General features: G+C 66.0%; 3 protein-coding genes across 4 annotated transcripts; 1 reads left to right on the plus strand and 2 right to left on the minus strand.

The window, feature by feature from the left end:
* Nucleotides 1-329: 329 nt before the first annotated feature.
* B3GAT3 (beta-1,3-glucuronyltransferase 3) lies at nucleotides 330-3,718 on the minus strand (the record flags this gene model as incomplete). Its single annotated transcript, XM_066208375.1, is given in 10 exon segments — nucleotides 330-573; nucleotides 973-1,065; nucleotides 1,067-1,084; nucleotides 1,086-1,220; nucleotides 1,222-1,266; nucleotides 2,127-2,414; nucleotides 2,416-2,458; nucleotides 3,144-3,218; nucleotides 3,220-3,265; nucleotides 3,562-3,718. Coding segments are annotated over 10 exon segments (999 nt in total), but the record flags the coding sequence as incomplete, so codon positions are not given.
* Nucleotides 3,719-4,207: 489 nt separating this feature from the next.
* Nucleotides 4,208-17,148, minus strand: GANAB (glucosidase II alpha subunit). The gene is given in 26 exon segments (XM_066208351.1): nucleotides 4,208-4,983; nucleotides 5,414-5,514; nucleotides 6,126-6,238; nucleotides 6,568-6,681; nucleotides 6,953-7,027; nucleotides 7,123-7,199; nucleotides 7,303-7,367; nucleotides 8,310-8,553; nucleotides 9,020-9,121; nucleotides 9,226-9,322; nucleotides 9,770-9,913; nucleotides 10,412-10,491; nucleotides 10,741-10,867; nucleotides 11,370-11,605; nucleotides 12,319-12,472; nucleotides 12,909-13,089; nucleotides 13,757-13,853; nucleotides 13,929-14,013; nucleotides 14,113-14,197; nucleotides 14,640-14,693; nucleotides 14,953-15,132; nucleotides 15,367-15,494; nucleotides 16,207-16,315; nucleotides 16,408-16,469; nucleotides 16,471-16,498; nucleotides 17,129-17,148. Coding segments are annotated over 26 exon segments (2,868 nt in total). The 3' UTR covers nucleotides 4,208-4,873.
* A 485-nt stretch (nucleotides 17,149-17,633) lies between these two features.
* ZBTB3 (zinc finger and BTB domain containing 3) lies at nucleotides 17,634-20,266 on the plus strand. 2 transcript variants are annotated; one of them, XM_066208354.1, is made up of 2 exons: nucleotides 17,634-17,660; nucleotides 18,460-20,266. In XM_066208354.1, exon 2 carries the CDS (start codon nucleotides 18,464-18,466, stop codon nucleotides 19,547-19,549), a length of 1,086 nt encoding a protein of 361 aa, XP_066064451.1. In that variant the 5' UTR covers nucleotides 17,634-17,660; nucleotides 18,460-18,463; the 3' UTR covers nucleotides 19,550-20,266. The 2 variants fall into 2 exon arrangements, with proteins under 2 accessions (XP_066064451.1, XP_066064450.1); XM_066208353.1 differs by lacking the exon at nucleotides 17,634-17,660 and adding an exon at nucleotides 17,708-17,749.
* The last annotated feature ends 66 nt before the right edge of the window (nucleotides 20,267-20,332 follow it).

Genomic DNA, 20,332 nt, shown 5'->3' on the forward strand with positions numbered 1-20,332 from the left:
GGACCCCCAAAATCGGGGCTGGGAGGGGGGGGAGTGAAGCCCCCCCCCCAAAAAACCAGCGGGGACGCCCCCTGAAATGAGGGAGGGGCTGTGACCCCCCCCCCCCAAAAAAAAAAACCAAAACAACTCGGGGGTTCTGCTGCCCCCCCCCCAAAACTCTTCGGGGATCCCCCCCACCCCAAAATCCCCCCGGGGCTCCCGGTGTGCCACACCCCCCTCCCCAAAATCGGGGTCACCCCCAACCCCCCCCAACCCCGTGCTGGGGTTCCCCCAAAATTCGGGGTGACCCCCCCCCAAATCGAGACCCCCCCCCCAAAATACAGCTGAGGTTTGGGATGGAGTGTTTATTGCAGAGAGGGGACCAGGGGGGGTCCCCCCAAAAATCAGGGGGGGTCCTGGTGGTTAATTAAGGTCTGGGGGTGGTCCCGAGGGCCGGGGGGGTCCGGGGGGGTCTCGGGGGGTCTCGGCGCCCCCCTAAACCTCGATTTTGGGGTCGGAGCCCCGGCCCCGGCGCTTCAGCTGCTCCTCCTGGTTCAGCTTCGGCTTCTCGGTGCGCGTGTGCCACACCAGCACCTGTGCCCAAAACACCCCAAAATGACCCCAAAACCACCCCAAAATCAGCCCCAAATCCACCCCAAAATCAGCCCAAAAATACCCCAAAATCAGCCCCAAAAATACCCCAAAATCAGCCCCAAAAATACCCCAAAATCAGCCCCAAACCACTCCAAACTCAGCCCCAAAATCAGCCCCAAATCCACCCCAAAATCAGCCCCAAAATCACCCCAAAACCACCCCAAAATCAGCCCCAAAATCAGCCCCAAATCCACCCCAAAATCACCCCAAAACCACCCCAAAATCAGCCCCAAAATCAGCCCCAAAACCACCCCAAAATCAGCTCCAAAACACCCCAAAATCAGCCCCAAAATACCCCAAAATCAGCCCCAAACCCCCCCAAGCCCCCCCAGCCCCCACCTGAGTGCAGTTGTCGGCGCGCGGCTCCAGCTGGGCGGGGGTCACCAGCCCCCCCAGGAAGGAGCTCTCCAGGAAGCCCCTCTCGGAGTGGGGGGTCGAAGCGGGCGCCGGGTGTGCGCCAGGAGCAGCCGCAGCGCCACGGCGAAGCCGGCCATGTCCAGCGGGAAGGGCCGCTCCGGCCGCCAGCCCGTGTGGAAGCCCACCACGCGGCCCCCCGAGACCAGGGGCCGCTCCAGCCGCATGCCCCCCCACCAGCCCCACGGGCCAGACGGAGACGCCGCGCGTGCTGCGCATCTGGGGGGCGGAAAATGGGGAGAAATGGGGGGGAAATGGGGTTTTACAGGGATTTATTGGGATTTATGGGGGATTTATTGGGGAATTCCAGCCCCCCACCAGCCCCACGGGCCAGACGGAGACGCCGCGCGTGCTGCGCATCTGGGGGGCGGAAAATGGGGAGAAATGGGTTTTACAGGGATTTATTGGGATTTATTGGGGATTTATTGGGGTTTTATAAGGGAATTCCAGCCCCCCACCAGCCCCACGGGCCAGACGGAGACGCCGCGCGTGCTGCGCATCTGGGGGGCGGAAAATGGGGAGAAATGGGGGGGAAATGGGGTTTTACAGGGATTTATTGGGATTTATTTTGGGATTTATTGGGGTTTTATAAGGGAATTCCAGCCCCCCACCAGCCCACGGGCCAGACGGAGACGCCGCGCGTGCTGCGCATCTGGGGGGCGGAAAATGGGGAGAAATGGGGTTTTACAGGGATTTATTGGGATTTATTGGGATTTATTTGGGTTTTATAAGGGAATTCCAGCTCCCCACCAGCCCCACGGGCCAGACGGAGACGCCGCGCGTGCTGCGCATCTGGGGGGCGGAAAATGGGGAGAAATGGGGGGAAAAATGGGGTTTTACAGGGATTTATTGGGGATTTATTGGGGTTTTATAAGGGAATTCCAGCCCCCCACCAGCCCCACGGGCCAGACAGAGACATGGCGGGTGCAGCGTATCTGGGGGGGGGCAAAAAATGGTGAAAAAATGGGGGTAAAAAAGGAGGAAAATGGGGTTCACCGCAGCTCAGGTGAATTTGGACTTTTCCAGGTGGGATTTTTTGGGGGATTTTGGGCTTTTTCCCGGCGCTCCCGAGCCCCCACCTCCTCGAAGAGCCGCAGGCTGTAGGTGTTGTCATCGTCGGCGAAGTAGACGACGCCGGGCTCGCCCGGGCCCCGCGTGTCCCGCAGCCAGCGCAGGGCGCGGTTCCGCTGCTCCGCTCCCCGCGGGAACTGCCACGACGGGGCCCCGGGGCGCGGCCGCAGCTCGGGGGAGGTCTGGGCGCTCAGGTGGGTGAAGGAGACCCCCGAGGCCGCCAGGACCCCCCGCACCAGCGCCGAGGGGGCGGCGGCGTCCTCCACCACCACCCAGTGCAGGGCCGGGACGTGCAAGCAGCGTCTGCGAGAGGCGGACGAGCTCCGCCTTCTGCACCGGCCTGGGGGGGCGCGTGGGGGGCGTCAAAATGGGGCTGGGGGGTCTCGGGGGGTCGGGGGGGATCAGGGGAGGGGGCTCAGGTTTGGTTAAGGGGGGTGCAGTGGGGCTGGGGGAGGCAGGAGCTTTGAGTTCTGCACTGCGAGGAGTGAATTGAAATGGGGCTGGGGGCGGCCTGGGGGGGTTCAAAGGGGGCTGGGGGGGGTTTAAATGGGGCTGGGGGTGACCTGGGGGGGTCAAATGGGGCTGGGGGTGACCGGGGAGGTTCAAATGGGGCTGGGGGTGGCCTGGGGGGGTCAAATGGGGCTGGGGGCGGCCTGGGGGGGTTCAAATGGGGCTGGGGGCGGCCCGGGAGGGAACGGGGGGGTCAAATGGGGCTGGGGGCGGCCTGGGGGCTTCAAATGGGGCTGGGGGCGGTCTGGGATGAATGGGGGGGTTCAAATGGGGCTGGGGGTGACCTGGGGGGGTTCAAAGGGGGCTGGGGGCGGCCTGGGGGGTTCAAATGGGGCTGGGGGGGGGTCCCAGGGGATCGGGGGGAGGGGGAAATTGGGGCTGAAGGAGCCAAGAAAGATTTGGGGTCTGGGGGCTGCACCAGCTCTGCCTTGGGGGGGGGGTTAAATGGGGCTGGGGGCAGTTCAGGGGAGGGGGGCTCAGGTCTGAAATGGGGCTGGGGGCGGCTCAGGTCTCACCTGGCGTAGGTCGGGGTCACCACGTAGATGGGGGGCAGCGCCGCCCCTCCCCCCCCGGGGCCCCCCCCGGAGCGGCCCCGGCGCCGCTCGGGCCTCGGGGGGGGGGCAGGGACAGGGCCGGCCTGGGGTGGGGAGGGGCAGGGGGCGTCAGGGACCCCCGGAAATACACCGCGAGCCCCCCCAAAATTCCCCTCACAACCCCCCACGACCCGGGGGAGCCGTGGATCCCGAAATGCCCCTCAAAGCCCCCCCCCCAAAATCCTCCCCGAACCCCCCCTCAACTCATCCACAAAAATCGCCCCCAGACCCCCCAAATCCTTCAGCTCCTCCCCCCAAATTCCCTCTCGGCGGGCCCAGCCCGGGGCGGGGGGCTCCGACCCCCCCCAAACCTCCCCCCAAAGGCGCCCCCGGCCCTCACCGATCTGGCGCAAGGCGCAGAAGAGCCCCACGAGCGACACGACGAAATAAACGAGGAAAACGTTCCGGAGGGCGCAGGCGCATGGCGGGGGCCGGCGGCGCGGCCCGGGGGGGCTCTCCGAGGGTCCCGCTTTCACATCCTCCCCCCACCGGAGGCTTTAGCGGCTCCTCCCCGTGCTCCCAGTCGCCTTTCCCCGCTCCCAGTTTCCCCCCCCAGTTTCGCCCCGTCCCCCGTTCCCGCGGCCGGTGCCGCCAGTTCCCCCCGGCCGTTCTCCGGTTCACTCCCGCTGCGGACGTGGCGCCGGTGCCGGTTGGGGCTCGGGGGGTTTGCTGGGGAGGGGGTTTAGGCCCTGCCGGGGGTCCTTGGGGAGGGCTCGGGGGGGTCCCGAGGGGGTCCCGAGGGGGGGCGGGGCCGGAGCCGGGAGCGCCGGCGGGGACGCGGAAGCTCCGGTGGAGCGGCACGGAGGGTCCAATGGTCACTTCCGGTTCAACGGTCACATCCGGTCGGTCCTTTCAGTTCCGTCCTCCCCCCTCCCCCCGAGTGAAAGTTCCGAAGGTCGCGAGAAAGGTTCCGCCCCCTCTGCTCCTCCCCACCCCTCCCCCCCCCCCCCAGCTCGGGAATGCCGAAATTCCCCAAAATTCCCGTTTTTTGTTTGGTTTTATTTCGTGTTTTATCAAAACTCCGCGCCTTTCCCCCCCCCCCCCCCCGCCCCAGAGTCCCCCGTGCTGCGGGAGGGGGACCCGGCTCTGCCCTCACCCCCCCCCCAAAGAGGGGGGAGGGGTCCCCAAACCTCCCCTTTGACCCCCCCGGGGGTGGGGGAGGGGTGGGAAAAGGGGGGGAGGGAGCGCGGGGGGAGGCGCACGCAGAGTCTTGGTCCCCAACCCCCCCCCCATCGACGCGACCCCCACCCAAAATTTGGGGGGGGGACCCCCAACATAGAGGGGTCAGAGCCCCAAACCCCTCCAATTTGGGGAGGGGGGATTCCCCCCATTTAAGGGGCTGAGTCCCCCCCCCAAACCTCCCCAATTTGGGGAGGGGGCAGAATCACCCCCCAGCCTCAAATCTGGGGGCTCAGAGACCCCAAACTCCCCCAAATTTGGGGTAAAACGGGGGGGGGGGGGGAGGGCTGATTCGGGGGGCTCTGACCCCTCACTTGGGGGGGCTCAATCCTCATTTTGCGGGGGGTCTCACCCCTGGTTTTGGGGGGGGGGGGAGGGGATTTGGGGGGTTCTGGGGGGGCCCGGGGCGTTCGGGGGGGGAGGGGAGGGGGATGGGGTGTTTGGGGGGTGGTCCGGGGGCCCCCCCCCGTCCATTATCGCAGGGAGATGCTCCAGTCGGCCCCGATGGGGACCCCCGGGCGCCGCAGGGTCAGCGCCGAGCGCTGGGCGTCGTGCTGGAACTGCAGCGGGCTCTGCGAACCGTCTGGGGGAGGAGGAGGAGGAGGAGAAGACACGACATCCGCCCTTTAGGGATCCCAAATTCCAGCCCAGGGATCCCCAGAAACTCGTCGGGGACACGGCAATCCCTGGGGAACCCTCAAACTCCAGCTCACGGACGCTGGAAACCCAGCGGGAACCCAAAATATTCCTCAGAAACCCCACATTCCCACGGCGGGACGCTGAATTCCCCTCAGGGATGCCCAATTCCCCTCGGGGATCCCAAATCCTCCCTCAGGGACCCCCAAACCCCCCGCAGATCTTCAAAATCTCCTCAGATACCTCCCAAATCCGCCCCCCCCCCCGGCCCTCCCCTCATTGTCCATCCTAAGCAGGGCGCTCTCTGGCCACGCCACCCTCAGGATGACCCCCCCCCCCAAAATCCCCCCTAAAACCCCCCAAATCTCCCCCCTTACCGTGGGTGGTCAGCGTGGCGCTCTCTGGCCGCCCCACGCCCAGGATGACCACTCGCTCCAGCCAGGCCGGGCTGGACATGGACCCACGAGGGTCAGCGGAGCTGAGGGGGGACAGGAGAGTCACGGCGGGTGTCACGACCCCTTTAAAATCTCCCCAAAATCCCCCCAGACCCCTCAACCCCATCACAGACGGCCCCGGAGAAACACGGGGGCTAGCGGGTCCATGGGGTATTCACCGGGTGTTTCGGGGCCGTTTTGGGAACCTGGCCGTGAGGGCTCCCAGGGGTGGTTTTGGGATGGATTTGGGGGAGTATTTTTCATTTTGAGTTATTCTGGGGCCCTTTTCACCCTCACCTTTCCCGCCCTTTTCCCCCTCACGTCTCCCGCCCTTTTCCTTTTCTCAGGGTGTTTCGGGTCCCTGGCTGTTGGGGCGCCTGGGAGGAGTTTTGGGGTGGTTTGGGGTGGTTTTAGGGTATCTTTGGGGACCTGGCTGGGAGGGTGCCCCGGGGCTGGCTCTGGGGGGGTTTTTAGGCTATTTTCCCACGTTTTTCGGGTACCTGGTGATGAGGGTGCCGTTAGCGCAGCGAAAGGGCCGACGCAAAAATCAGATTTGGGGGGATTTGGGGGTACCTGGCAGTCAGGGTGCCTGGGGGCCGTTTCCGCCTGGGGTTTTTGGGATTTACTAGAGCTGCTTTGGGGATATTTCGGGTACCTGGAGGTGAGCGTTCCGTTGGCGAAGCGGAAGTGCCGGTGCAGGAATTCGTTTTTGGTGGCGTAGTCGAAGCTGATCCCGTCATCCAGGTACAGCTCCCCCTGCGCCGTGCCCTGGGGGATAAAAGGGGCTTTAGGGAGGTTCGGGGGGGTCCCAGAAGGGTTTGGGGGGATCCTGGGGGGTGTGGGAGGTAAATAAGGGGTCTGGGGGGATCTCAGAGGGGTTTAAGGGGTCCCAGGGAGGGGTTTTGGCGTCCCTGGGCAGGGGTTTGGGGTCCCCACACTCACCTGAGGGGGTTTTTGGGGTCCCCACACTCACCTGAGGGGGTTTTTGGGGTCCCTGCACTCACCTGAGGGGGTTTTGGGGGTCCCCACACTCACCTGAGGGGGTTTTTGGGGGTCCCCACACTCACCTGAGGGGGTTTTGGGGTCCCCACACTCACCTGGAGGCTCAGGGCCACGTAGAGGGTGAAGGGGTCGCCCTTCATGGCCTCGGTGGAGCGGCGAGGCCGGTCCTGCCGTGGGATCACCGTCCCTCCTCGCTGGTACACTGGGATCTGGGGGGGCACAAGGGGGTCAGCCCCCCAAAAACCCCATAAAAAAACCCCCCCAAATCCCTCCCCAAAAAAACCCCAAATCCCCCAGGTCACCCCCAGTGCGTGAGGTGATGGTCACCATTGTCCTCTCCCTCTGGAACACAGGGACCTGGGGGGATCCAGGAGGATTTCGGGGTCTCCAGGGGGATTTTTGGAGTCTCCATGGAAGTTTTGGGGTCTCCAGGGAGATCTTTGGGGTCCCAAACCCCTCGAGCCCCCCCAAAAAACTCACACTGCTGAGGGTGACAGGCACATAGAGGGTCTGGGGCGCCCGGTACTGCTCGTGGGTCTCGTCATCGTACCAGACCTGGCGGGAGAAATTTGGGGTTTAGGGGGGGGTCCTGCACCCCCAAAAAAACCCTAAAAAAACCCCCCCAAACCGCCCCAAAACCCCACACTCACCTCTCCCTCCCCGGGCAGGTACACGTGGACCCCGCGGGCGCCCGACTCCGTCACGGGGTGCACCAGGAGCACCCGGTCTGGGGGACAGGGGTCAGCCAGGGGAAACCCCAAAAATGACCCCAAAAGGGATCTTAAAAGGGGTCCGGGACCCCAAAAAGGGAGTCAGGGGCTCCCCCTCACCGAGCAGGTACTGGTCATCCATGGCGAAGGTGTGGGAGTCATCCGGGAATTCCATCCACAGGGGCCTGGGGGACAGCGGGGTTTGGGGTCAGGGGTTTGGGGTCAGGGATTTGGGGTCAGGGGTTTGGGGTCAGGGGGGATTTGGGGTCAGGGGGTTTGGGGTCAGGGGTTTGGGGTCAGGGGTTTGGGGTCAGGGGGGATTTGGGGTCAGGGATTTGGGGTCAGGGGTTTGGGGTCAGGAGGGATTTGGGGTCAGGGGGTTTGGGGTCAGGGGTTTGGGGTCAGGGGTTTGGGGTCAGGGGTTTGGGGTCAGGGGGTTTGGGGTCAGGGGGGATTTGGGGTCAGGGGACCTGGGGTCAGGGGATTTGGGGTCAGGGATTTGGGGTCAGGGGTTTGGGGTCAGGGGTTTGGGGTCAGGGGTTTGGGGTCAGGGGATTTGGGGTCAGGGATTTGGGGTCAGGGGATTTGGGGTCAGGGGATTTGGGGGCATTTTGGGGGTTTGGGGTCAGGGATTTGGGGTCAGGGGTTTGGGGTCAGGGATTTGGGGTCAGGGGTTTGGGGTCAGGGGATTTGGGGTCAGGGGACCTGGGGTCAGGGGATTTGGGGTCAGGGGTTTGGGGTCAGGGGATTTGGGGTCGGGGGGATTTGGGGTCAGGGATTTGGGGTCAGGGGTTTGGGGTCAGTGGATTCAGGGGCATTTTGGGGGTTTGGGGTCAGGGGGGATTTGGGGTCAGGGGTTTGGAGTCAGGGGGATTTGGGGTCAGGGATTTGGGGTCAGGGGATTTGGGGTCAGGGATTTGGGGTCAGGGGATTCAGGGGCATTTTGGGGGTTTGGGGTCAAGGATTTGAAGTCAGCAAGGTTTGGGGTCAGAGGTTTGGGTATGAGAGACGTGGAGTCATCCCGGATGGATTTAGGGTTGCCCAGGCAGGTTTTTGGGGTGGATTTGGGGTTTTTGGGGTGGATTTGGGGTTTTTGGGGCGGATTTGGGGTTTTTGGGGTACCACACCTCATGACGGGGATGCCCTGGCGGTGGCAGCGGTAGAAGGCCGTGTACCACATGGGCAGCAGGGCGTAGCGGCGCCGCAGGACGGCCCTGACCATGTCCAGGTGCTCGGGGCGCAGCAGCCACGGCTCCCGGCGCGCCGTGTCCAGGTGAGCGTGGGCGCGGAAGAAGGGCTGGAACGCCCCGGCCTGGTACCAGCGCACCTGCAGCTCCGGGCCCGGGTTCTGGAAAAAGCCGCCCACGTCCGCTGGGAACGGGACACGGGAGGGAGTGAGCCTGGATCCTGAGCCTGGGCCTGAGCCCAACCCTAAACCTGATCCTGATCCCAATCCTGGTCCTGATCCCCGTCCTGGTCCCAGCCCTGAGCCTGGATCCCGGGCCCAGATCCCGCTCCTGATCCTGATCTCAGCCCTGATCCTAATTCTGCTCCCAGTCCTGATCCCGATCCCGATCCTTGTGCCAGATCCCAGTCCTGATCCTGCTCCCAACCTCAATCCTGGTCCAGATCCTGCTCCCAATCCTGGTCCCGAACCCATTCCTGCTCCCAATCCTGGTCCCGAACCCATTCCTGCTCCCAATCCTGGTCCCGAACCCATTCCTGCTCCCAATCCTGGTCCCATTCCCATTCTGGATCCCGGTCCCTGACCCCATTCCCGATCCCTGACCCCATTCCCAGTGCCCCCAGCATTCCCAGCGCTCCCAGTCTGGCTCACCCCCGCAGAAGGCCAGCCCGGCCAGCCCGAAGCTCAGGCACATGGGGATGGAGATCCGCAGGTGGTCCCAATCGGCCGTGTTGTCCCCGGTCCAAACAGCACCTGGGGGCGTTTGGGGGGACTCAGGGGAGTTCCCCCCCATCCTGGGGGACCCCCCCGAATTCCGGGATTCGCCCAAAATCCCGGGATTTCCCCCCAGGCCTCACCGTAGCGCTGGGAGCCGGCGAAGAAGGCGCGGCTGAGCACGAAGGGCCGGAGCCGCCCCCCCGAGCGCCGGATCTGCCCCTCGGCCGTGGCCTGGTGCTGGGAACGGCAGAAACGGGCTCAGCCGCCCCAAAGTCCACCCCAAACCTGACCCCAAAGGGGTCTGGGGGGAAATTAAGGGGGAACTGGGGGGAAATTAGAGGGTTTGGGGGGTCCTGAAGGGGGTTTGGGGGCCTACAAGGGGTTTGGGGGGACCTAAAAGGGTTTGGGGGGTCCTGAAGGGGGTTTGAGGGATCCTAAAAGAAGCTTGTGGGGACCTTTTGGGGGGTCCTAAAAGGATTTGGGGGTCTTGAAGGGGTTTGGGGGGTCCTGGAGGGATTTGGGGGGAAATGAATGAGGAATTGGAGGAGCCCAAAAGGTGTTTGAGAGGGTCCTGAAGAGGTTTGGGGGACTCTGGGAGGTCGGAATTTTTAAGGGGGGGATCTCCGTGGAGTTTTGGGGGTGTCCGCGGGGGGATTTTGGAGGTTTTTTGGGGAGGGGTCTCACCACGTAGAGCCCGTAGAGGTTGTGCAGCTCGCGGTGCTCCCAGCCGCCGAAGTGCCGCGCGTCCTTGTGCATCGTCACCTCGGGGCCGCTGAACACCGACGGCTCGTTCATGTCGTTCCACGTGAACAGCGCCTCCGTGGAGCCCTGGGGGGGGGCCCCAAATCAGCCAGGAGACCCCAAAATATTGGGGGTCGGGGGTGCTAAACCCCCCCCCAAGGGATCCCCAAAATCGGGAGGGTGAGGGGGTGTCACCCAAAATCAACGCGAGGTCTCCGAAAAGGCACCGAGGGAAAAGGGCGCGAGGGAGAAAAGGGTGGGGAGGGATTTGGGGGGGGTCTCCTAAAACAAGGGAGGGCTTGAGGCTGCCCCCCAAAAATCAGTGGGGAAACCCCAGAAATATGGGAGGGGTCCCGAAACCTTCAGGGGGTTCTCCAAGGTCTCCCCAAAAAGATGGGGGGGGGGTCTCCAAGAGGAGGAAAAACCCCATGGAAGGAGGAGGGTGAGAGGGAGGGGAAAAAGGGTGGGGAGAGGAATTTGGGGGGTTCCCAGGGTTCTGGGGGGGCTGAGAATGCTTTGAGGGGGATCCTGGGGCTCTGACAGAGATCTGGGGGGGCTCTGACCAGGATTTTGGGGGGTCCCCACCTCGTACTGGTCGAAGGCGAACATGTTCGCCCACCACTCGCGCATCTCGGGGTTCGTGAAGTCGGGGTACGCCGAGGAGCCTGGGGGGGCACGGGGAGGCTTGTGACCCCCCTGGACACCCCAAAATCCCCCCCCAAAACCCCCCCAAGCCCCACTGACAGCACCAACACCAGCCTTTGTAGCCGTCGCCATCCTTGATCTTGACGTGGAGCTCTCCGACCACCCCCTGAGACCTCCCCAAAATCCCTTCAGGAGCCCCCCCCCCAAAAAAGCCCCAAATCCCCTAAAACCCCTCAGGACCCCCCAAATCCTCCCCCAGCCCCACTGACCGGGCCAGCACCAGCCCTCGTAGTCGTTGCCATCCTTGGTTTTGACGTAGAGGCCTCGCGCCCGCAGCTCCGAGTGCACCCGGTACGCGCCGTCCACCTTGATGTGCGGGTCCACGATGCTGACCATCTGTGGGGACAGAGTCCAGCGGGGTGAGTGACCAGGGGTCACTGTCCGGGGGGGTCAGTGTGCGAGGGAACGTTCCCAAATTCCCCGATTCCCATCCCGGGACACAAAAACACCCGGATTGACCCCAAAGGGCCTTTGTGGGGTCACCGCTGTCAGCGCCTGGGCTGGGGAGAGCCCAGTGCCCATTCCTAATCCTGAGCCCGATCCCAGTCCCGATATCCAGCCCGTTCCTGATCCAATTCCAACCCCGCCTTCCATTTCCCATCTCGCATCCTGCTCCTGATTCCTCCATCCCCACCCCAAACCATCCCAAACCCCATTCCCCCGCCCAGCCCCACTCCTATTCCCCATCCCATTCCCAACCGACCCCAAACTCAGACGGAATCCCAACTCCACTCCAGTTCCCTCTCCCAATCCCACCCCCATCCCCACCCCGCACTTCTGGGCTGCCAGCCGCTCCAGGAGCTTTGGGAATTTTACAGGATCCCATTCCCATCCCCACCCTGCGTTTGCGGGCCGCCAGGCGCTCCAGCATCCCCCGTGGGTTGGGGAACTTGGCGGGGTCCCAGGTGAAGTAGCGTTTGCCGTCGGCGTGCTCGATGTCCAGCCAGATGACGTCCAGGGGCAGCTCGTGCTCCTCGAAGCCTTTCTCCACGGCCTCCACGTCCGCCTCGTCCTGGTAATTCCAGCGGCTCTGGTGGTAGCCCAGGGAGAACAGGGGCGGCAGCGCCTGCGTGCCTGGGGAAACGGGGGGGACACGGGGGTGAAACTCCCCGAAAACAGCCCTAAAAACGGGATGGGGCAGGGCCAGGGAGGAGAAATCCCATAAGGTAATCCTAAAAAATGGAGAGAACGTGGAAATCTCCTGAAAACAGCCCTAAAAATGGGGATGGGGCAAGGCCAGGGAGGAGAAAACCCCCAATGTAATCCTAAAAAATGGAGAGAACGTGGAAATCTCCTGAAAACAGCCCTAAAAACGGGATGGGGCAGGGCCAGGGAGGAGAAATCCCATAAGGTAATCCTAAAAAATGGAGAGAACGTGGAAATCTCTTGAAAACAGCCCTAAAAACGGGGATGGGGCAGGGCCAGGGAGGAAAAATCCCTCAAAAACCTTCCTAGAAACGGGAATGAAGCAGGTCGCGAAAAGGTGAAGGACAAAAATTTCCAATGTTCCATTGCCCCCATCCCAGTATCCCCAGTGTCCTGTACTGGTCAGCGCTCTGTACTGGCGTCCCTGTCCCCACCCCAGTGTCCTGTACTGGTCAGGGCTCTGTACTGGTGTCCCTGTCCCCACCCCAGTGTCCCCAGTTTCCCATACTGGTGTCCTTGTCCCCAGTGTCCCCAGTGCCCCGGTGTCCCCATCCCAGTGTCCCCGGTGTCCCGTACTGGTGTTCCTGTCCCCGGTGTCCCTGGTGTCCCCACTGGGATGTCCCCATCAGGGTGTCCCGTACCGGTCAGTCTCCCGTACTGGGCAGTGACATCGGCCGGCCCCGGCCCCAGCAGCAGGAACACGTCGATGACGCCGCTCTCGGACATCCAGCGCACCTCGGTCTGGGGGGTCTCGCCCCCGCCCTGCATGTAATCCAGCAGCTTCCCAAAAAGGGTCTGGGGGTGGGACAGGGGGTCAGGAACCCCAAATTCCCGCTGGAGTAACCAGACAACCCCCAGACCACCCCAAAGCCCCCTCTCAGATCCTTCCAGCTGTGTTGGAGCTGATGTCCACCCGGACACTGACCCCTCAGAGCCCCCAAATCCCCTCCAGGAGCTCTCAAAGTCCCCGTCCTGGACCTTTCCGGTGGTGTTGGGACCCAATGTCCACTCAGGACCCCCCAAACCCCCCCAGATCCCCCCAAAACCTCCCTCCAAATCCCCCTGCTGACCTTCCCAGTGGTGTTGGGACCCAATGTCCACCCAGGACCCCCCAAACCCCCCCAAACCCTCCCGCTGACCTTCCCGGCCGTGTTGGAGCCGATGTCCACCCCAGGACCCCCCAAACCTCCCCCAAATCCCCCCCAAACCCCCCCACATCCCCCCCGCTGACCTTCCCGGCCGTGTTGGAGCCGATGTCCACCCAGGTCTCGGCGGCGTTGAGCCAGAAGATGCCGAGGCTGAGGCGCGGCCGGTGCGCGAGCAGCAGCGGCACGGAGCCGTACAGAGCCATGGGATTGAACAGCTCGTACTGGAACACGTCCAGGTTGTACAGGCGGTACGGGTCACCCCCCCTGGGGACACCAGGGACACCAGGGACACGGTTAGGGCCACCCCCAGGGCGTCGCTGTCACCCCGCGAAGCCGCCGTCGCTGTCACAGTGTTAGCGTCCTCCCACGGCGCCACCGCCCCCCCAGTGCCACCACCCCGCTGCTGTACCCCCACGTCCCCCCATCCCTCCGTGTCACCGCGGCGTCTCTGCGCTGTCCCTGCCGTGTCCCCAGTGTCCCCAGAGTGTCCCCAGAGTGTCCCCAGTGGCTTCAGTGTCCCCACAGTGTCCCCACAGTATCCCCACAGTGTCCCCAATGTACCCACATTGTCCCCAGCGTCCCCAGTGTCTTCAGTGTCCCCACAGTGTCACCAGTGTCCCCACAGTGCCCCTACAGTGTCCCCAGTGTCCCCAATGTCCCCACAGTGTTCCCAGTGTCCCCAGAGTGTCCCCACAGTGTCCCCAGTGTCCCCCGTGTCCCCACAGTGTCCCCACAGTGTCCCCCGTGTCCCCACAGTGTCCCCACAGTGTCCCCACAGTGTCCCCACAGTGTCCCCAGAGTGTCCCCAGTGTCCCCTGTGTCCCCACAGTGTCCCCACAGTGTCCCCCGTGTCCCCACAGTATCCCCACAGTGTCCCCAGTGCCCCCAGCGTCCCCAGTGTCCCCAATGTCCCCCCAGCGTCCCCGCTCACTCGGTGGAGCGCAGCCGCAGGTTGTCAGCGTGCTCGGGGATGCCGTACACGTGCTCGAATCCGGGCAGGGAGAAATCCAACCCCACCGAGGTGGGTCCTGTGGGGAGGGGGGGATCAGAGGGGTCCCCCTGTGTCCCCCCCGCGTCCCCCCGGTGTCCCCGAGTGTCCCCACCGTAGGGTTTGCTGTCCGTGTGCGTCTTGAACGTCTCCTCCCACGCCCCTGGCTCCTCCTCGGGCTCTGCTGGGGGATCCACGGGCTGGGGGAGGGGGGAAAAATCCTGTCAGGAACGGGGAGACCCCTCCCCAAAAAAGGGAAGGGGCTTCATTTGGGGTGTCCCCCCCCCAGGCCCTGTCACCTTCTCGCTCTGGGCGCTGCCGGCGCCGTCCTCGGGTCCCTCCTGCGCCGCCCCCTCCTCGCCCTGGGGCTCCTTGGGGGGGTCCCTGCGGGAATTTGGGGTCCTGGGGTGCCCCAAAGGGGGGGGCAGGGGGGCGACAGGACAAGGGGCACCCCCAGGACCCCGAATTTTGGGGGGGGGGCCTGGACCCCCCTCCCCAGCTGCTCCTGCCCGCTCTGCGGGGTGTGGGGAGGGGGCATCTCCTCACTTTTGGGGTGCACAGACCCCTCCTGGCTGCACCTGACCTTTGAGATCGGGGGGGGCAGAGACCCCCTCCCCGGCTGCTCCAGCCCCCTCCCCAATTTTGGGGGCCACTGAGCCCCCCCCAAGCTGCTCCTTCTCCCCCTTCTCTGGAGGGATTTGAAGCCCCCCAGCTGCTCCTGCCCCCTCCCACCGTGACGTGGGGGGAATCCCTTTTTGAGGGGGGTCCGCGGGGGGGGAAGGGTTGGGGGGGGGTCACAGAGAGGGCGGCGATTCCATGGATTTACCTACGGAAAAGGCTCTTGATCTTATCCCACACAGAACTAACTTTATCCGCCAGACTGGGGGGTGGGGGGCACCAAAACAGAAACACAGAGAGTCAGCGCGGCCCCCCCGACCCGCGGGGACCCCCCCTCGGCCTGGGGAGGGGAGGGGGGACACGACCCCCGACCCCCCTCTGTGCTTCGGGGGACACCCCCCACCCCAGCCCTGAGTGCTCCCGCTGCCACCGGAGATCTGGGGGGGATTTGGGGGGTTTTTTGGGGGGTTTTTTCGCAGAGTTTTTTTGGGGATTTTTTGGTGGGGTTCTGGGTCACTCACGAGTCCCGGCGGCGCCGCTGGTGCTCGAAGACGAGGAGGCCGCGGGCGTTGACGCTGCAGAGCAGCTCGCGCTGCCGCAGCAGGTCCAGGCGGAAGGGGCGCTCCGTCACCAGCAGCCGGTGTCCCCCCGTGCCCAGGGACAGCTCCAGGGTGCCCTCGTCACGGCCCGTCACCTCCAGCCTGGGGACACGCGCGTTTGGGGCTGTCACGGTCCCGGGGAGCCCCGGAGCGCCCGAGGGCCACCCCGGGGACAGCTCCAGGGTGCTCTCGTCACGGGGTGTGTCCCCTCCGGGCTGGGACAGCGGCCATCAGGGGTGGCAGGGACCCCCTGTCCCCTCACCTGTCCGGGGTGGCTGTGACTCCCTGTCCCCTCACCTGTCAGTAGGTGACCCCCGTGTCCCCGTGTCCCCTCACCTCTCGGCAGGTGGCTCCCCCAGCAGCACGTCGGGCACCTGGAAGCGCGGCCGGAGCGGGGCCAGCTCCTGGATGCGCAGCCGCGTCACGTTCCCGCTGAGCCCCCACACCTCCAGCAGCAGCGGCACCTGCGGGGAGGGGACAGGGTCACCTGGGCCACGGGGACACGGGGCCAGGCTCACCTGGCAGCCCCCACGCCTCCAGCAGCAGCAGCACCTGCACGGGGGGACGGGGACACATGGATAGTGTCACCTCGGCAGAGTCACCTGGGGGGCACCTGGACAGCCCCAGGGTCACCCACACCTGGGCAGAGTCACCTGGGGGGCACCTGGGGCACCCACATTTGCAACAGGTGGGACAACGGGGCAGTTGTGGGGTGACGCACACCTGGCACAGAGGGGACAGGGATGTGGCCAAAGTGTCACCAGCGCCTTGGAAAAGCAGGGACAGCGGCCAGGTGGCACCTGGACATCTGAGAAAGGTGGGGGTGAGGGACACAGTGACCTCTCCATAACCCACCTCGTCCTCTCACCTGGGTGACCTCACTGACCAGCTGGATCCTGTGACCCCCCAGTGTCCCCTCACCTGGGTGACCTCGTTCCTGTGACCCCAGTGACCCCCAGTGTCCCCTCACCTGCGTGACCTCGTTCCTGTGACCCCAGTGACCCCCAGTGTCCCCTCACCTGGGTGACCTCGTTCCTGTGACCCCAGTGACCCCCAGTGTCCCCTCCTGTCCCCTCACCTGCGTGACCTCGTCCCTGTGACCCCAGAGTCCCCTCCTGTCCCCTCACCTGCGTGACCTCGTCCCTGTGACCCCAGTGACCCCTCCTGTCCCCTCACCTGGGTGACCTCGTTGACCAGCTGGATCCTGGCCACATCGGGGCCGAGCTCCAGCGACTCCAGCAGCGCCCGGTACGGAGAATTCCCGGGCTGGATCCGCCTCTGCCGCCTGCGGGGGGGGACGGGGGGGGACACGGGCCCTGAGTGACCCCCCCGGGCCGTGTCGCCCCCTCCCCAGGTGTGTCCCCCCCCTCCCCACACCTGCAGAAGCCGCTCTGCTCGCAGGTCTTGAAGTTGCTGCGGTCCACGGCGAGCGCGGCCCCCGAGGCACAGGGTCACCCACAGCGGCCACCTGGGGGACACGGGGGGGGGGGGGGTCAGCGACCCCAAAACCACCGCGAGACCCCCCCCAAAACCCACCGGGGGGGCACCGGGATACCCCAACCCCCCCTCGGGCGGGTACGGAGGGGTTAAGAGGTCCCACATCCCAACTAGGGGGAACCAAGGAGGGGAATGGGGGGGCTCAGGGAGACCAGGGACCCCCCCCCAAAATACCGCAGGTGAGAACGGGGGCGTCCAGGGTCCCCCTAATGGTATCTGGGGGGCACGGACCCCAAAACGCAGCGGGGAGGACATGGGGGGGCACTGCAGAGGGGGGTCAGAGCCGGCGTGGAGACCCCCAAACCCTCCTGGAGGCACGGGGGAGGTCACAGCGCAGATTCGGGGGGGCTCGGGGGGGGTTTGGGTCGCACAGGGGTTGTGGGGGGGGGTCGGGGCTGTGGGGGGGGGGGCTGTGGGGGGCTGGGCCGCAGCCCAGGCCCGGGGGCTTGGGGGGTCCCGGGCGCTTAAAGCCAGGCCGGGGGGGCCGGAGGAGGGTCCTGGGGGCTTTTTGGGCCGGGGGGGCCCATGGGGGGGGTCGGGGGTGACCTCGGGGGTCCCACGGGGGGGGTGAGGGGGGGTCGGGCCCCTGGCGCGCGCTCACCGCCCCGGCGCTGCCGCCATCTTGGATCCGGCCTGACCCTTGACCCCGCCCCCGGCCCGACGCCGCCGCCTCCCATTGGTTGCGGGAGATCCCGCCCCTCGCTCCGCCCCGGCTACGCCCTCTCCCGAAGTTCCCGCCTTACCTGGTTGCCGTGGGGACGGAGGCCCCGCGCCTCCTCGTTTTGTGGTTCGCGGGCGAGGCTTGAGCGATGGAAGCGTTGCCCCATCAGAGCGCGGCTCGGGGAAGAGCCGGGAACGCAGCGCGAGGGCTGTACCGAAACCCAATGAAAGGGCGGGAACTCTGAGTGACACACGCGGCGACCAATCAGAATGCTGCTTCCGCCCGGTGCCCCGCCCCCGAGGGCCTGCATGGCATCGCCCCGCCCCTGTGCTCATGGCAACCACCGCCCTGGAGATTCCGCCCCGCCCTTTTCCGGAGAGCCAATCAACAGCGCGAATTCCTGATTGGCGGCAAACGCAGCTAATTAATAATCGCCTCTGAGTCTCCTCGGCCCGATCACACTGAGTGACAGGTAAATCAACCAATGAGAGCCGAGCGGAGGCCACGCCAGTCCGCCAACCAGCGCGGGGAGGCGGGGCGTCGGCAGGCCGCGGCTTTGTGGTGAGCGGGGCCGGGGGCGCTGGGGGGGAACTGGGACAAACTGGGGCCAACTGGTCTGGCCTGGGGCCGGGCGGGACTCGTGGGATGGACCGGGCCACGCTGGGGTTGACTGGGACGCACCGGGGCTCGTCAGGATTGACTGGGACCCAATGGGTGACACAGGGCCAAACTGGCATTGACCGAGACGGGCCCCGGCGGGCCCGGCCCAGCCCCGCTGGGATTGACTGGGATTGACTGGGATTGTCCCCTCCGATCCCCCTTTTCCTCTCCCCCAGCCCCTTTGTCACCCCCCATTCCCCCCTCCGGCCCCCCGGAATTCCGAACCGCTGATCCCTCCATCCCCCCCCTCCCCAGTTCAATCACTCCCAGCCCGATGGAGTTCCCAGAGCCCCGGCCCTGCTCTAATCCCCGTTTTCCCCGCTTTCCCCCCATTTTCTCCTCATCCCGATGGAGTTCCTGGAGCACTGACTCCCCATTTTCCCGTTTTTCCCCATTTCCCCCCGTTTTCCCCCTATTTTCCCCCCAGCCCCATGGAGTTCCCAGACCCCCGATCTCCCCATTTTTCCCCCTCCAGCCCCATGGAGTTCCCGCAGCACTGACCTCTCCCTAACGCCCGCATTTTCCCCCATTTCCCCCCCTTCAGCCCGATGGAGTTCCCCGAGCACTAACCCCCCATTTTCCCATTTTTCCCCCCGTTTTCCCCCCTTCAGCCCGATGGAGTTCCCCGAGCACAGCCGGCAGCTGCTGCGGGGGCTGCGGGAGCAGCGCTCCCGGGGGATCCTGTGCGACTGCACGGTGCTGGTGGGCACGGCGCCCTTCCCGGCGCACCGAGCCGTGCTGGCCGCCTGCAGCTCCTTCTTCCACCTGTGCTACGCCGAGCCGGGCGGCGCCGGAGGGGCGCGGGGAGCCGTGGTGGCTTTAAACAGCGACATCGTCACGGCGCCGGCCTTCGCGCTGCTGCTGGAGTTCATGTACGAGGGGCGGCTGGCGCTGGCGGCCCCGCTGGAGGACGTGCTGGCCGCCGCCAGTTACCTGCACATGAACGACGTGGTCAAGCTGTGCAAGAAGAAGCTGCAGGCGCGGGGCCCGGCCGAAGCCGACAGCACCAAGCGAGAGGAGGACGCTCCCAGCCCGCCGCCGCCGCCGCCGCCGCCGCAGCCCCCGCAGCCCCCTCAGCCTCCGCTGGGCGACGCGGGGACGCCGCCGGAGCCGCCGCTGGTGGACGCGGCCGACACCACCCAGCCCGGGGTGGGGGGCGAGCGGCCCCCGCCCAGCCCCAGCAGCTCCAGCGAGGCGGCGCCGGGCCCCGGAGCCGCTCCCCCGGCCGCGGGTGGGGGTCCCTGGGCCGCGCTCCCCGTCCCGGCCGCCGTTATCAAGGCCGAGGCCATCGTCATCTCGGACGAGGAACCCGACGGCGCCCGCCGCCTCCCCGCGCCCCTTCCGCCTCCCCCGCCGCCGCCGCCGCCGCCGCCGCCGCCAGTCCGAGCGGGGGGATTTGGGGAGGGGGCTGCGCTGAGCTCGGCGCTGGGGGGGCTGCGGGAGCCGCTGTTCCTGGCGCCGCTGGAGCCCCGCGGCGGGTTCGGGCTCTTCGCCGAGGACGCGCCGACGTGTCCCACCTGCGGGAAGACGTTCTCGTGCTCGTACACGCTGCGGCGCCACGCCACCGTGCACACCCGCGAGCGGCCCTACGAGTGCCGCCACTGCCTGCGCTCCTACACGCAGTCCGGGGACCTGTACCGGCACGTCCGCAAGGCGCACAGCCACGGCGGGCCCGCCCGCGACGGCGACAACCCGCCCTGACCGCCGCAACCCGCCCGGGGCACCGGCATGGACCGAGCCGAGCGGGCGGCGGGGCGGCAGCGGCGACACCGGCGTGGGGACACCGGGATGCGACACCCGCCCTGACCGGGGACACCGGGATGCGACACCCGCCCTGACCGGCGACACCGGGACTGGGACACCCGCCCTGACCGGGACCCCGCCCCCGGGGGAACCGGAGGGACGTGGGGGCGTGGTCTCGCCGTGGGGGCGTGGTCCCGCGCGGGTGTACGGGGCTCACGAGCCAATAAAGCGACGCTGGACACGGGCGGCGGGCGGAGCTTAAGGGGGCGTGGCCTTGGTGGTCGGGCAGCGCCCCTTGGCGGACGGGAGGACCCCGGGGTAGCCCCAGGCCCGAGTCGGCGCCGGCCCAGTTCCCCCCAGTTCAATCCCAGTCGATTCCACTCCCCTTCCAGTCCATCACGGTCAGCGCCAGACCCGTTCCCTCCCAGTTCCCCTAAATCCATCCCAGTCCCCCCAAATCCATCCCAGTCCCCTCCCAGTCCCCCCAAATCCATCCCAGTCCTCTCCCAGTCCCCCCAAATCCATCCCAGTTCCCCCAAATCCATCCCAGTCCCCTCCCAGTCCATTCCAGTCCCCCCAAATCCATCCCAGTCCATCCCAGTTCCCCCAAATCCATCCCAGTCCCATCCCAGTCCATCCCAGTCCCCCCAAATCCATCCCAGTCCCCTCCCAGTCCATCCCAGTCCCCCCAAAATCCATCCCATTCCTTTCCACTCCTCCCCAGCCCTCCCCACTCCCATC

The sequence above is a fragment of the Chamaea fasciata genome, unplaced genomic scaffold, assembly GCF_029207755.1.
Source record: "Chamaea fasciata isolate MVZ Bird 193981 ecotype frontalis unplaced genomic scaffold, bChaFas1.0.hap1 SCAF_225, whole genome shotgun sequence".
Taxonomy (NCBI): Eukaryota; Metazoa; Chordata; class Aves; order Passeriformes; family Sylviidae; genus Chamaea; species Chamaea fasciata.